At 42.0% G+C, this 16,798-nt stretch overlaps 1 protein-coding gene across 6 annotated transcripts in view; it reads left to right on the top strand.

The window, feature by feature from the left end:
* PTBP2 (polypyrimidine tract binding protein 2) overlaps positions 1 to 16,798 on the top strand; it is a 110,548-nt gene that overhangs the window by 79,285 nt on the left and 14,465 nt on the right. For all 6 annotated transcript variants that reach the window (XM_053247086.1, XM_053247083.1, XM_053247080.1 and 3 more), the window contains one exon: positions 12,800 to 12,995. In XM_053247086.1, coding sequence (XP_053103061.1) covers positions 12,800 to 12,995 — 196 coding nt within the window. The remainder of the gene's footprint in view (positions 1 to 12,799; positions 12,996 to 16,798) is intronic.

Genomic DNA, 16,798 nt, shown 5'->3' with positions numbered 1-16,798 from the left:
AGTTATTGTTGAAAAGCAGTTTATAAATATTCTTAATAAAATATCCAACACATTGAAGTGGTCAGTTTCAAAATCTTGTAATGCATGAGAGAAGCTAAATAAATTTTGAAATTACTCTCTCTTTATAGCAAATGAGAATGTGGCCTAGGGAGAAATTGAAGACTCAGTAGGACGTTTAAAGAGCAATTTAAGAACATCAAACACATAGAAGACAGCATTTTCCTAAAGAGTCTGATGAAAATAGTGATGTTGATGACAAGGTTATCTGCTATAAAGTACCTGCTATTGAGATTGCAAAAGCGGATTTTGCCATGATTTCCTGTACTCCTATGTTTTGGTTCATGGTGATTCTTTGCTTAGTTATCTAATATTAAAACTGATCGCAGTTTCAGTGTTGAAATACTGAAACTCTAATATTTAATTGAAACTCTGCCTTTGCAAAACAAGATGGCAGTCCTAGGTAATTTAAAAGCAAACATAACTTGCTATGCATACTGTCAAGGTAGACAACTCATTTTTTAAAAATCAAGTTTTTATAAAATTCTGATTTAACTTTTTCATTAAAAAGTCTCTAAAGGACTCTGAAGACAGAGTTTTGCAATACTTTATACAGATGTGTTTCAGCTTCTGCAAGTTATAAGTTAGTTTCAATACACATCCAGGGCTCCTGGGATAACAGAGGCAAAAGAACAGCTTTACCGCCATGTTTTGGAATATAAACAACTTGATAAATAACTTGAGTTTATATTGGCAAAGCAGGAGATAAATTCTAGTTGTGGTACTGGGATGAACCAACCACCTTAAGTGGCGCAGCAAAGAACTGCTTGACTAACAAGCAGAAGGTTGCCGGTTTGAATCCCCGCTGGTACTATATCGGGCAGCAGCAATATAGGAAGATGCTGAAAGGCACCATCTCAAACTGTGCAGGAAGAGGCAACGGTAAACCCTTTCTGTATTCTACCGAAGAAGGGCTCTGTGGGCTCCAGGAGTCGAAATCGACATGACAGCACACTTTATCTTTATTGGGATGAAAGTCAATAGAGGTATTTTAGAGCCAAATTAGGTATTTTATCTAGTCTTGGAGGGCATTTCACCTCTGAAAAGGTAAATCCTAATGTTTGGTGCAAGAAGATCATACTTTGCAGTTTTAATATTACTCTCCTGGGGGGCTAACCTGTTTTCTACAAAACACAACATCATAGGTAGCCATGTTGATCCTTTGAATATTTTGGGTGTGTTTGTGTGTTCTAAATAGACCAGTGTGACTATCTACCATTTTAAGGTTTTAAAGGTAAGTTTGTGTTTTTTTAGTAAATGCAATTAGTGCAGATGATACTCAGTATCTGTTCTGGGTAGATCTTCTTCCCTAAACCAAGATGTCCATCACCAGTCTATAGAGGAGGCATGTAACTGCTAAATAAAGTAGGGAGGGGGATGTAGGTAAGAAAGAGACTGTGAGGAGAGTTGAAAAGTTGTGAGATAGTTGCTAGTGGGTTTATGCTGTTGTGTATGCGCACGCTCTCACGCTTGAGAGTCTGAGAATGTATTTGCAACTTTAGTGGTGGTTGGTGTGTCAGTATTATAACAAGGAGACAATTATAGATTTTCTTTCCTATAGCATGTGTTGAATAGTACAATCCTAAGACCATCTGAGTTCAGTGATATATCTTCTCTAGTAAATGTCTTTTAACGGGGCACGGGAGTTAAAGTGAGCAGCTTTTTTTTTTTTTTTAAGATTCTGCCACCATAAGCCTCAAAATTCTATTGCATATAAATATGACAACTGTTGAGCCAGTAAGGTGAAACTTTGTGTGATCTACTTGTTGGAGTTGACAAATGTGCCAAGTTTTAAGGAGCTCTGATACAAATTGCCACAGCTACAGGAAATTTAAAAGTGCAGAAAATTGACCCCCTTTTGTCCAAACTTTATCCAAGTGTATCATCTGTTTTACATTTTGGTGAAAATGACTGATGTACAATTTTAGGCTTGTCTAGGAGGTGTGCCTTTTAGTGGTTTGGAGATGTTGAGCAATACAGATGCTACAGGCAGTATAGGAGGAGGACAACATGGGGCATATTTGCTGGTGCCAGGCACTCCATCCTCACCATCTTGAATTGGACCTCAGAGTCCAAGGAGAAATGTGGGTGCATGGAACAAGTTGGAAGTGAGCACAATTTGTGACACAGGACAGCATCATTACTGATCATGTGGCATATCTGTTATGGCCTTAGGTTCCAATTTCCCAGCTTTGTGGAGCTTGCGCCCGATTGAGAAAGCCTTAATGTTGCTCTTATGCCATCAGGTTTTTTGACTTTCAAATTGCATCATAAATTGAGACACAGCAAGGGATTGAGTAATTATTTGTAAAATCAGTTGCTAGCAAAATATTCCCCCCACTGCACACATGCGCGTGCACACGCACGCATGCACACACTATGGAAGTGCTTGTAAACAGTACCACAAACCTATTACTCTGCTCTGATTTTCTTCAAGAGTGGCTCATTTTGCATAAATCAAATAATCTGTCTCCAAGCAGACTAGGATTGAATACATAGTACTTACACACATGGCATGTTCTTATTTTGTTATTCAGGTGAAATCTGTTTATCTGTTTAAAAAATTTTATACGGTTGGTGTGAAAGAATTGTTTCAGCACGCAACCCAAAAGTCCTGCTGATTTTAGCCAGTGATAATGATGATAAATCTCACTAGCAAGCTGTTTCATTCAGCAAAATTGCAGGCCGTAACTTTAGAAGATGGACCCATACTGACCTATTGTAGAAATAAAACTTGCTTATCCTTCTCTGTCGTGAACATAGAAAGCTCATGAAACTCAGTGGCTGACATCCTAACAGAGCATGTGTAGATAGCACCTCCAAGTTACACCACCCCTGCAGGTCCATCCATTCCATTACACATACATTTTTGCACAACGGAGCCAATGAAGCATTTCTGCTGAGGCAAAGGGCTTTGGGGGTGCAGGAGAGTGCTCCGGAAGAAGTGCCCACTGGCACATTGGCTTGGTAGTCCACACTCTAGTCGTCCGCAATGGTTTGTAGTCCACAATGTGTATACAGTAGTACCTCGTTAATTGCGGGTCCAGCACTCATGGTTTTGCATATCCGTGGTTGGGTAATTAGCACCTGACCTTGGTATAAATGAGAGAAAACGGGTGAAAAAGGGGTTAAATCCATGGATCAGAGGCAGCCAGAAGTGACTGTGGCCATTTTGTGTTTGGGAGAGATCAGGAGCCATCTTATGGCTTATTTTGACACACACCATCCCCCCCCCCCAGTTATGAAAATAGCAATTTTTCACTTTAAAAAACCCGGATTTGGACTCTCTGTGGAGTGGCATTACTGGTATGCGGGGGGCCTGCGGAGCATGGTAAGGCACTTTTTTTTGCTGTTTTTAGGGCCATTCTTAGCCATTTTTGAAGCATCCAGGAACCGAACATTCGGATTTCCATTGCCCCAGTACCTCGGTTTCGCAGCTTCTGTATCCGCAGCACTAGTTGAAAGCGGAACCCTCGTGAATACCAAGGTCCTTCTGTATCACATTGGCTTGGTAGTCAGACTCTGCACCATTAATCTGGATGCCAGCCAGCAGTGACATCTGATGAGTAAACATGCTTTCATTGGCTTGATCCAGCTCTTGTTTTAGGCAGCTAATTGTGTGTAACAATCTTTACTCCAGGGTGGGTATGAGCATCAAAACACACATCTTGCTGGTTTAATACAGCACGGAAGAGCACTGGAAGCTAAGCCTTATGGCCAGAGTGTGCTGGAGGAAGATTGAGTTGAGTGTTTGGGTACCTCGGGTAGGAAAAGGCTGCAGCCTGAGGCTGGAGCTCCTCCTCATGATGGTGACAAAGCAAGGAGACTGCCAACATTTGGCATCATCACATAGGCACCATCTTAGCTTAGAAGAGCCTGCTGCCCACAGTTTTTGTTAATATTTTTAATTAAAAGTTAATTGAGAATAGTTTTTAATCAATTAAACAATTTGCTTAATCAGCTAAATGTTGCATCCTACTTGTTGCCAATTAATTCTGAAGAGAAAGAGATTGTTCAGTAGTCTTTGCAGGAGTATTGTCGAGATGATATACATACCAATGCTCTTGCTTGTATGGTATCTTATCTTTTAAATATTACACATCTCTTTTATCAAATCAAACTTTGATTTATATTTTAATTTGTCAGGAGGACAGTGGTTTTTCATCTCTTTTACTATGTATGCTGTCCATATATCATGACATCTCTTGGTATTCCTTGAACGTAGTGATAACAAGATGAAATGCTGTTGAATATGGGGAGAGATAAGAAGGAAATTTGAGAGAAGGTGTGAGACGGTTGGGTGGGTGGGGGAGAGTATTATCACCAGAGCTATTCATAGTGTCAACTGAGGCTGTGTTCCATAGGTTGGATTGGTTTCTTTGCGGTCTCAAAACAGATGGCAAATGTTTACATCACTGAAGAGATGCTAATTATGAGCATGCATGCTGTGAGATGTTTTTGTGAATGCTCACTTAGAGCCACTTGAGCTCAAGGTGGTTTTTTTAAAAAACTGGAAAGTAACTTTCATGTTTACTTCCTGTGTTTGTATGGGAAAGGAACATGACGATTCAACAGCATTACCCTTAGATTTGAGCTTTTTTGTTAACTTTGCTCTTTTCATATTTATGTAGACATAAAATTGAAGCCCTTCATGAAGTGGGTATGAAAATATACTTTCAGTTTCGACCTTTAAACAGCATGCTGACCAGCAGCATGTCCATTTATATACCCTTTCCGTCTTATTTGAAATGGGGAATGGGGTTTGAGCTTAGCCATGTTCAGCTCAGTCTGGATAGAAAGCATCATTGCCAAGTTTAGGTTTGAGGAATACCTCTCTTGACTTTCATAACCTTGTCACAGGTTTCATCTGTGTTCATCTCATGAACAGCAGCAAGCTTGGAACTATTGCTGATGTGACGATAATTAGCATGCAACACACACACCCTCCCCTGGTGCACTTGAAAAGAACAATTTTTCTAGCTTGTGGTACTAATTATTCTCTAACTCAAGGCATTTTCCATTTCATCATGAATCCTGAAAATGTAAGAGATTCTGTTTGTTAGGATAGAAGCAAACAACCACCAATTACTGTATGGTAGGCACTTCAGAGCTGGTTGTGTAGAGCAGTGTTTCTCAACCTTTTTGAACTCAAGGACCGCTAAATCATTTGTGCAGAGTGTCAAGGACCGCTACATTCTTTGTGTGCAGTTTCCCGGACCAGCAGTTAGTAAAGGGCTTTCAAGTTTAATTTTATTTTAAATATCTAACAGATATAACATCTAACATTGTAATTAAAATAATATCATAAAATAAAATTTGTTAAACAATAAATGTTAAACATCCTGCAATATTTGAAAATTGTGATTTGAGATAGTAGTATCTAGCAGGATTAAGATTAAATTATTGGATTCCAAGGAAAACACTCTTGGGGATCAAAGAATTTTTTATTTGAGCATCCATATTAAAAATGTGCTGTTTAAGAGCTGCTTTAGCTCGAGCATATCCCATTCTTAATAAAGGTTCCGGGCTGAAGCCATATAAATTTAATTTCTGGTGAACTGCTCTTTTCAGAAGAGAGTATTGTCTGCCAATATCAGGGGAGCCAGACCAGCAGGATGATAGTTTTTTAGGGCCTAAACTTTAGGCTTAATCAAAGACATTCAACCATATCCTAGATTCAACCTCAGGGTTGGCTGCTTCTACATGGGGAACTACATTGGATATGCATTGAGGAACTTGAAAAATGTTTCTGATAAATGTTTGCACCATGCCTCTAGTGCAGGGAGTTGCTATACAAACAAAGTTGTGCTCCGTAGAAGAGTCGAGAGCGGGGTTTTGCCAGAAATAATTTTACTGCCACAGGAACACGTGTCATATTTGAGCAGCAACATCCTCTGTAGAAATCAATACTGGAGCTGAATCAAACTGCCATTTAGAATCTTTAGATTCTTGGGCAAACTTGGGAAATTTTAGATTCTTGGGCAAACTACACTTGCGAGGGAGGCACGCAGGAGGGAGGGAGGGGGGCGCCTGTGGCCCGATAATGATGCCCGCCGCCCCCGATACGAATTCCGTCACCCCCGAGCTGCTGCTTCTGCCGTGCTACTTACCCAAAGCGGCTCTCCGACCCTGGAGCTACTGCCGCCGCCGCGTCCTGCCGCTCCTCTCGTGGGCGCTGGCTCTCGCTCGCTGCGGGGCCAGAGCTTGCGGCTTGTGGCGGCTTGCGCGGGACGCGCAGCGTCCTGCTCTCGGTCTCGGGCTTGCTGGGCTTTGAGGCAGCAGCAGCGGCAGCAGCAGCAGCCTCTTGCTCGCCGCCGCAGCCGCCTCCTGCGGGCTTCCTTGCTGCTGCTGGAGCTCCTAGTGCCTGAGGTGCTTCCAAGCTGAAGTCTGCCGTGGGAGATGCCAGCAGGCAGGAAGGGTGGGTTCCCGCCTCGGCACAAGCCTGCCCCGATTCCTGCACTCACAGGCCATCTTCCCGCCTCGGCACAAGCCCGCCCCTGCCCCACCCCTATTGGGCAAGCTTATACTGGGGATAGAAAAACAAATGGAAACGGTTCGGCTCCGATTGCTGCCACCGCCTACTCTGCAGAGCCCTGCCTTCCTAGCAGCTAGGTCGCGGACCAGCACTCAACCCTCCGCGGACCGGCAGCGGTCCGCGGACTGGCGGTTGAGAAACACTGGTGTAGAGAACTCTCATGTGATCAGTTAAGCCTGCTAACAGGGCAAAGAGGCACCTTTTAAAATTGGTAGATCTCTTATATTTAGCAGGGGAACAGCAACTGTCCCAACATAGCATCTCTCTGGTGCGTGTGACTTTTCAGCACTTTTGGAACAGAGAATCATTTTCTGATACCTTTTGCTATATCTAAACTGCTTTCAGTTCTCTTTTGTTTAAAAGCAGTATATAAGTATTTTTAATGATGGTGTCTGACCAAACTGACTGTTATTATGTCCTCTCACTCTGCATGACTGTAGGAAAATCATAGCCATTGGCTCAACATGGCCAAAGATTAGAGAAGGCTAATTCTCCACATGATTAGAGCTGCTATGCAGTGCATTTTGATGCTGTTGCTATAAAGCAGGTATCTGTCTGATACCACAAGACATGTTTGTTTAACAGATGTGTGTGCTGTTTCCTGATTGAAATTGCCCCAAGGCATCCTACAGTTTGTACAAAAACATAATTTTAATGCATAGTGTGGCTGCCCAGATGCTGGTGGGTGTCTGGCAGCATGATAGTGCGACACCAATTCTGTATAGCTGCACTGGTTACCAATTCATTTCTGGGTCTAATTCAGGGTGTTAGTTTCACGGGCTGGGCACAAATTATCTTAAGGATTACCTAAGCCCATGTGGCTCTGCTTTACAAGCAATCTTGTGAGCTTTACGAGCAGTCCTGTGAGCCCTATTCTCTGGCCCTCTATTGACGCATGCTCAGATGGTGAGGACCCAGGGATGAGACTTATTCTGTGACGTTATTGCACCTTTGAAACTCCCTTCCTGAAGAGGTTTGCCAGATGCTTTTAAACAGTTGGCTAATAATGTTTCATTTCATTAGATGTGTGTGTTGCTTCCTGTTGGAAATTGTTTTTGAACAAAACAACAAGGATTTTTTAGTGGGTAAAAGAACCAACAGAAATGAGAAAAACAACCCACCCCCCACATATAATGTTCTATGGATCCTAATCTGTTGTAAACATAAGAACCACAATTTTATTTTCACTATGTAAGTTGCAAATGTGTAAAATCACAATGGAAAAACACTAATCAAATAAAATTCCATAAAATAATAATACTGCAATTCTTACAACATGTACGTAAACAAGTGCACTGCAGTTGTGTATACCCTGTTTCCCCAAAAGTAAGACCTACCCCGAAAGTAAGACCTAGCAGTAATTTCTGATGTACCGCTAATATGCCCTAGTGCAATTTTTTGGGCTAATATTAATATGAGACACTGTCTTATTGGAGCTAACCAAAAGTCTATGCTCTTCTTATTGGAATTCCTCTGGAGAGTAAGCAATCAAAGTAGCTCCTTTATGCCAGCCAAATGCATTTTGATCCTCCTGATCTTCCTCAGTGGCTTTTGGAGCAACCCTTGTATAGCTTCTTCCTCCACCACAGGACTGTAGAGATATCATATCATGAAGCTGCTGCACAATATATTCATCCTTACTGGGCATCTTGAATTATACATGCATACTTCTAAAGATTGAACATAATTACTTACATGGCATTCTCCAAGTAAAAAGTACTTTTAAATTGTAGGTCTGTATCCTGTACCTTCTTCAGAAAAAAGTGAGCATGAATCCTCAACTCTGATATAGAATCTATATTATTAATCCCCGTAGACGTGCCTCTGTGGGGGATGCGTCCCAGCAACCCAGCGGATTGGCTGGGAAGCCGAGGCGCCGGATTGGCTGGGCGATGGAGCTCATGCACGGCAGGATACATGAGACTGTTGAGCTGCTGCCCAGGGAAATGGCGGACGGGTGGGCGGACGGCGGCGGGACCAGCCGTGGCGGGCACTGCGCGCCGCCAGTGTGAGGAAGTGGCATCAGGAGCAAACGGGCCAGCAAGCCGGTCAGAAACCACAAGTGGGTGGGGGGAGAGAAGCGAGAGGGTGGGCGGTGGCTAGAGACACCTGGGGGAAGAGTTAGGGAGAAGGGGCTGAAGGGGGGGTAGCCATGGAGAACTGGGGCGCAGATGCTATGCGCCCGGTCAACTAGTATATAGTATAATGTACAAATTAACCCCTGTTGAAGATTGGTATCACCATATAACTCTTAAAAGGACCCTATTCTGCAAACATTTCAGGGGCTTTTTTTAATAACATTAGAACAAGTCATGGCAATCTATGTATTATAGTTAGGTCTACAATTCATCTACTTCAATGCACATCAAGCAGAAAGAAAAGATCATTTAATGCCAGTATCTCATAATATAACTCCCCAATTTACATCTTCATTCAATCCCCTGGGGGTCCAGGTTCTAAAAGTATGGATCCAGAACAGTTCCCTTTTCAGAAGCCATTTGTTAATGTTGCCACTATATCCTCTATTTTTCTCAGTACACCAAAATCTTAGGTCTTCAGCACTATGTCTATGTTCCTTAAAGTGTCTCACCAAAGGAGCCTGTAAGTTGATCCTCCTTATGCAGCTCTTATGCGCAACTATTCTCTGTTTTACTGCCCTGATTGTTTTGCCTACATAATACAAATTACATGGACATTTGATTATGTATACAACTCCTTTAGTTTGGCATGTGAATCCATTTCTCAATGTGTATTCCCTGGTAGACGATGAAATCCAGAAGGACTTTAATCTAACACATTGCGGACATACAGAACACCTCCCACAAGCAGTTTGTCCTTTGAAACCACATGTCTGTCCTAATTCAAAGGAGAGTTGCCTGGGCATTCTACTGTGCACTAAGTAGTCACCTTGAGCCCCTGGTGGCGCAGTGGTAAAATCTGCCGCCCTGTAACCAGAAGGTTACAAGTTCGATCCTGACCAGGGGCTCAAGGTTGACTCAGCCTTCCATCCTTCCGAGGTCGGTAAAATGAGTACCCAGAATGTTGGGGGCAATATGCTAAATCATTGTAAACCGCTTAGAGAGCTCTGGCTATAAAGCGGTATATAAATTTAAGTGCTATTGCTAAGTGCTATTGCTATATTCTTGCTCCTTCTATGGATAAACAAAGGGGGTGCCTTGCATCTAGGGATGTCCTTCAGAAGGTGCCAATGTCTCTTAATGATCCCCTCTATGTTTTTGGGATGAGTTCCAAAAGTGATAGGGATGAGCATCCTATCCACTATTTTAGGCTCTCTGTTTTTGATTCTTAATAAAGACTCCCTGTTCGTGTCTCTGGCTTTGTAAAAGGCTTGCCTGATTACTTTATCTGGATATCCTCTCTCCACTAATTGTTGTTGTAGAATTGTGGCCTGTTTTTTGAATAGTCTTAAGGTGTTACAGTTTCTGCGTATTCTTAACATTTGGAGAGTATGGTAAATTAGTCTTGAAGGGTCTGGGATGAAAGCTATCATACTTCAGAAGGGAGTTAACATCTATGTTTTTTCTGTATAAGTCAGTATAGAGCATATCTCTTCCCTTAGTAATCTCTACATCCAAAAAATGTATTCGATTCCTATCATTTCACATTTCAAATTTCTAAAATTTTAAATTTCCTTCTGTTTCTAAAAGAAAATCATATGTGTTCCTGGGAATATGCCCCAAAAGGAGAGCCTCATCTAATGTCCTTAACAAGATAGATCTAACTTCATTGCTTGGATCCCTAGGCTGGATTTTATAGTGTGTCTTATTAGAAAGTTGACGTGATACTTCCTCCACCTAATCTTTGGTGTTCAAGATGACTATGGCCCCTCCTTTGTCCACTGGCTTAATTATAATGTCCCGCATGTTTTGTAAATGAAATAGAGCCTCCCGTTCTGCTCTCGTGCAGTTGTACCATATTCTTCTCTGATATATCTCCAAATCCTGTACCTCCTGAGTGACCAATTCCTGAAACATGGAAATGTACAGATTATTTGTAGATGGATTGAATGTTGATTTAGGTCTAAAACGTGTATTTTGAACATGTCCAGAGGTATTCTGATCTTTGAAAAAATCCACCAATCTGATCTTTCTAAACATGGCCTGTAATTCAACCATAGTATTCAAGGAATCATATCTGGGAGTAGGGACAAATGACAACCCTTCTGATAGTAGATCTTTTTCAACTTCAGTTAAAGGGTGGTCTGAATAGTTTACCACTAGATCTACCTGGGGGTCCTTTGTTTGTACACATTTTTGTATTCTGTGAGTCTGCTCTGTCTGGTCTGTGATCAATTGCCTTGACCTAAAAAAGGTCTACTTGTATATAGTCTGCCCTCCAAACTTTCCCTACTCCGAACTGTTGTACACAAGGACGCCATAGATGTGGATAGATTGACATGATAATCTGTAGTATCTGCCTCAACACTAGTATCGGGTGTGAGGTCAAACGATACTGATTTTGTATTCCCTTCATATCTGCGCCAATCATATACCTTATTAGACTTATAATCTTGAAGATCTCTTTGAAGTTTACGAAATTTATTCTCCTTAAGATCTCTCTTGGAACATTCTAAGTCCTACTGTAATTTGGAAATCTTATCATATGTGTCCTTGTCTCCCAACTTCTGTTTGATTTCTTTCAATAGATTATCTCCTTCTTCTCTAAGCATCCTCATCTGTTTCTGTGCTGTCTCAATGAGAAGAACCATAAGGTCCAAAGAGCACTTATTCAAAATGGCAAACCGTTTATTCTTGAGTTCCTCATTGTGAGGAAACATGCCTGGATCCTTTAAGATTCTAAGCCCCCTTTGTGCTTTGCAATATTCGCCCAAAGTTCCTGTATGAATTTCCAATTTATTAATCTTGTGGCAAACTCGTTGGTATCTATCCCAATGGGATTGGGCATCTCCCCCCAATGGTTGTTGAAAAAAAGAAGACATAGGATTAAGAAGACTAGCTATATGTTCTGCTGAGTAGCTGAACGTATCCAATCTTTCTGCCATGATGTAACAATCCCAATATGCAACTAGACAAAACAACAAGGATTTTGTAGTGGGTAAAAGAACCAACAGAATTGAGTACAGTAGATTTTATTGCCTAATAATGCAAAACTAGATAGGTGGTAGTTGGGTTACAATAAACTCGTCAAGAATTTAGTAAACTCAGTTCTAACATTGTCTGGCTCCTATTTTCCAGCTATTTAATGTAATCTCTGAAAGTATCCAATTCTATACATGATGCAGTGGTGGTTTTGTGATTATTTGCTGCCTATCATTTACTAAGGCATTAGTTTATAAAGGAGAACCTCTCTATCCAAAGATTCACCATCTGCGGATTCATGTATCCACAGTCGAGTAGTAGATATCCGACCTCAGCATATGCAGGGGAAGGGGCAAAAGGGTTACACGTGTATCCGTGGGTCGAAGGTGGCCAGAAATGACCTCGGAGGTCATTTCCTGACACCATTTTGTGGAGAAGAGCCATTTTGTGGCTCATTTGTTGTTTTTAAAGTGGTTTTTCATGGATTTTCAGGAACTTAGGGGTTTGGGGGCCTGCATCACTTGACTGAGGAAGGCCTGCGGAGCTCAGTAGGGCACTTTATTTGGCTCATTTTCACTGGGTTTTGCCACTTTTTTTGGTACTATTTTTGAAGTCTGGGAACTTCAATGCGTCATTATCTACGGTTTTGTTACCAGTGGTGATCTGCAGGAATGGAACCCCTGTATCCACATGAGGTCTACCTGCATTGCTAAAAAATGAGGTCTACTTGCATTGCTAAAAAATCTCCAGAGATCTTGTTATAAGTATATATCTTGCATAGCAAAGTTTTTGGGGATGGATTTGTCTCAACTTTTAAAATAGCGCTTTGTGGTTTGGAGAGCATGGCATGGAGTGGGGTGGGGATGCAATAAGGCCCAATTCTGAAAGCACCATGTGCTCATAATGATGTAAGTGGAGTGAGAGCCTGCGAAAAGTGTGCTAAGAATGTTGAAGCATGAATGTATGCTTTTTTAAAAAATTGCTTAATCTGTTGGGTAGGGGCAAAATTTTCAAAGTCTATATATGAAATTATTTTTAAACATTCTTAGATTAATTTCAGTGGATATATGGGTATGTGCTGATTTTTCAAATCTACAAGTATAAGTTACCTTGTTAAGTGTTAATCAGTGTTTTCTTATTTTTCCAGGCGTTGGATGGTCAGAATATTTATAATGCCTGTTGTACCTTACGGATTGATTTTTCCAAATTGGTCAACTTGAATGTAAAGTACAATAATGATAAAAGTAGGGATTACACTCGCCCTGATCTTCCCTCTGGTGATGGCCAGCCAGCTCTGGACCCAGCTATTGCTGCTGCATTTGCAAAGGAGACCTCACTTCTAGGTATGATTGTTCATTGTTGTTTTCCCCCTGTTCTCTGTTTACAGTGCCTGCTAAGGTGGTGTCTGCAGATTGTATTAATATAGTTCATTATTATCCCCAAAATTATGAACAGCATAGCCCTAAGATCTGAAGAATTTTCTTGGCTACTTACCAATGACTTGAAAGTTTAGCTTTCAGCAAAATCTTGCTTCCCTCCACCCTTTTAATTTATTTCAAACTTATTTTATGCATATTACTACCAGTCTTTTCTAGTTTGAGTACCTGTGAATAGTTAATAGATTTGCTACTATTTGGACTACTTTTAATCCCGTAGTTTAATATAGATTTTTATAGGCATTGTCTACCTCTCCAGAATTTTAAAATACATGTAATATTTCATGTGTCTCCGCTTTTTCTTTGTATTCTTGGGTGGAGATTATCTGGCCCCATATGAGCAGAATCCAGTATTGGTGGATTTCCTCCCTCCCTCTGTAGCCTTTCTTACCCTTTCCCATCACCTTCTGCAATGTCCACTGACACTCATAAAATACTTTTAGGGGGTGCAGGGGACTGCTCTGGGGTTGAGAAACAAGGATGATCCTGTTTATGCAAGGTTTGCATGCAGTCATTGAATTTTTGTGCTGTACCCAAATACTCTTTGTCATAATATCTTTAAGCTGTTTTTCATAGTTTTGTCTTGAACACAAGCTTTCTTACACCTTGTTTTTATCCTCTATAATAAAAGCCTTGGGTGTGCGCCCATGTCTCTGCGCCCGTGTCTCCCTCGGCTGTTCCGCGCATGCCCAGAACTTCCGAGGGAGATACAGCCGCAGGCACCAGGCGGCCATGTTGGCTCCCGTCCGGGTGGAGGAGAAGCGGGGACCGGGGAGGGCAGAGGCGGCAGCTCGGCCGCAGGGATAGGAGACGCGGTGGCGGCGAGGGACAGCAGCGGCGCCGCCATTTTCTTCTTGCCGCCACCAGCCCGGCTGGGCGGCCCGCCCAGCCCAGCTCTGCCCTAGGTTGAAGCAGAGCGAGCAGGAGGAGCCGCGCCTCTCGGCTTCCGTCGCGGAACAGGAGTGGGGAGCCGGAAGCGGAGGCTGGCAGCACCATGGGAAATGGAGTCTGTGCCGGCGGCAGGAGCCCCGGAATGATGGGTGGGTGATGCACGGCCACTTCCGGTAGAAACGGCTAGCGGCTGGGCTGGGTGAATCTATGTCCATGGGGAGGGATGGCGACGCTCGGCATCGGGGAGTCTATGGTGAGACTCCCCTTTTCATTTGCATTGGGAGTTAAAGGGGGAAAACGCCTCCGCTATGAGACTGGAAGTGTTGCTCTAGACTTTTTTTTTTACTCTATTGGGGGGGGGGGAACTGATGTCATTCCCTCAGGATGATGAGTCTGGACATCTCCCCCTAGATCCCGATAGATCCTGGGAGATCTATCCCTCCCGATAGATCCTGGGAGATGGAGGCAAAAAGGGAGGAAGTTAGCGGGATGCCCATAGAGAAAAAGTCGAGAGTCTCTTTCACTCACCATTGCATCCTTATTAGCATTTCTAAACTGTTTCCCGCCCTAATTCCCAATGTAAAACATAGAGGAGTTTCACCATAGAGAGCGTCACTAACTCTTTAAAACTCTGGGACTAGAGTGACACAGCCTGATTCAGCAACAATTGAAAGCTGACCCAGGCCATGTTTTTTTATGGTCGCTGTGTGGGGTTATTGGTATGTCTGTATGGTAAAACTATACTTTTGCGCTGATTGAATAGAAAACTAGCACCCACCCACCCCACTAGAGCCCGTTATTTAAACGGGCTTAAAAATACTAGTGCAGACATAAAAATCAACGCTGCCTAGATCAAAGCAGCTCGGCACATCTTCTGTATTCAATGGCACTGATTCTGTAGTTCAACTTCACTTAGTACTCTGAGCTGCTTTTTAGAAATACCTTGATGTGAAATCGAATATGAGTTACAGCTGTAGCACCAACTGCCCTTTCCATTCAAAATGCACCCTGTTAGTCCAATTTATCAACAGTGAGAAAAATTAATCAATTATCAACCTCGGGCAGCATTTGGATCATGTCTGTTCAATTGGAATGATACTTAGGTTAGTCATGACTAACTTGTCTCATTGATTTCATAGTGCTTAGTCATGAATGCTGCCCTGTAGAATAAAATAGGCCATTGGAACAGATAGAAAAATAACTCTGAGAAGGAAATATAGGTCACTTCTATGTCACTAAATAACATTGGAGCAGCCATTTTAAATGTTTAATGTGGGTGAAAGGGAGAGCTGTCCATAAAAATCAGTGGGTCCTGGATTTTGAACTAGCTGTAAGAAACCAATATCCTCCCGCTCCACAAAACAAAAAATGACCCAAAATATGCAAAAGAGAGGAGTTTAAACTAAAGTCTTATTTCATGTAAAAACCAAAATGTGTAATTACATTTATGTTGCCCATAGGGAATCATACCTAAAGGCAACTTTCAAAATTATAACAGAAATTCAGCCCGTGTCACTAATCCAACTCCATGACCATGGAAAGCCAGGACAAACAAGATGACCACACTACACTTTGAGAAGATACTCTGGATCAGAAGATTATATCATTATAGCGCAGCCATCAAGAACACCTCTCCGTGTATGGTTTCATCTATATATGAAACATTAAGTGCTCTGTTCCTGAGCATGTAGTATCTAATCATTTTACACATGTACAGTGGCTGAAATACTTTTCATATCACAGGGTCAAAACTGCCTTATGGATTCTTATTGCCTATAATCTGTGCCATTTAGAGCATACAGGTTGGAAACTCATTGAAGGTTTTTCTCCCACCAAACTGTACCTGTCCCCCCCCCCCAACACACACACACCTACCCCTCCCTATTACTTAACTTACTTCCCCACTCCAGCTCTTAGCAAGAGGATCCTTTCATATGTTGGCACAGTGGCCAATGGGGGGGAAACAGTCCTATTGGGATGGGTGATGTTTTGTTGGTGGATTTCTGGGCAGGTTCATTGGTGCTTGAAGTCAAAACATGATCTCAGTGCTTGCAATTCCTAATTGGGGGAGGTTTGGAATTGCAATTCCTTAACAAAACTGTTTTTTACAAACTCCAGGACTAGAGGATTGTATCAAGCCTTGAATCATCTGCATTCAGAGGAAATGCTTCAGCTACTCACATGAAGCTATCTTACACATAGTCAGTTAGTTGGCCCTGTTTAGTCCAGTGTTTGTTCCAGCTGGCAGTGACTCTCCAGGCCAGAGGTCTTTCCAGTCCTGTTACTTGACATCTTCTTTACTGAATGCCAGGGATTGAGCCTGGGACCTTCTGTTTGCAAAGCATTTCCACGGAGTTACAGCCCCTTTCCCTTTGTTATAATTCTGAAAATACAATCCTTGAAAACTTTCCCTTATCTTGTATTCTGTGTGTTCTTGTCGTGCTAGGAATTATTTCCGTTTTTCCTTTGGCCTACCTCTATGAATTGGGGGTGGGGCAGTTTTGTTGCCAGAAAACATGCAAATTTGTGCCATTGGTCTTCATCAGGGCAACAAGTTGTATTGTCAGAAGACACAAATACTACTTGTTTGTGCTAGTGAATATTGCTTCAAGGGAAAATATAGTAAACTGTGAACATGACTGTATGTGATGTTATGCATAAAATCTTATTCCATTTACTTATTTGTGACAAACCATTGGATATAGAAGCAAGAATGTGCTCTTCAGAAAAGTGTAGTTGTACATAGGCCCAGTACAGTGAACTTTCTGACGGATCAAGGTTTACACACACAGTTCCTCAGCAAGTATTGTTTAATATTG

The sequence above is a fragment of the Hemicordylus capensis genome, chromosome 4 (assembly GCF_027244095.1).
Source record: "Hemicordylus capensis ecotype Gifberg chromosome 4, rHemCap1.1.pri, whole genome shotgun sequence".
In the NCBI taxonomy this organism is placed as follows: domain Eukaryota; kingdom Metazoa; phylum Chordata; class Lepidosauria; order Squamata; family Cordylidae; genus Hemicordylus; species Hemicordylus capensis.
Note: the sequence above shows the minus strand (reverse complement) of the source record. Positions and strands in the feature narration are given on the sequence as shown.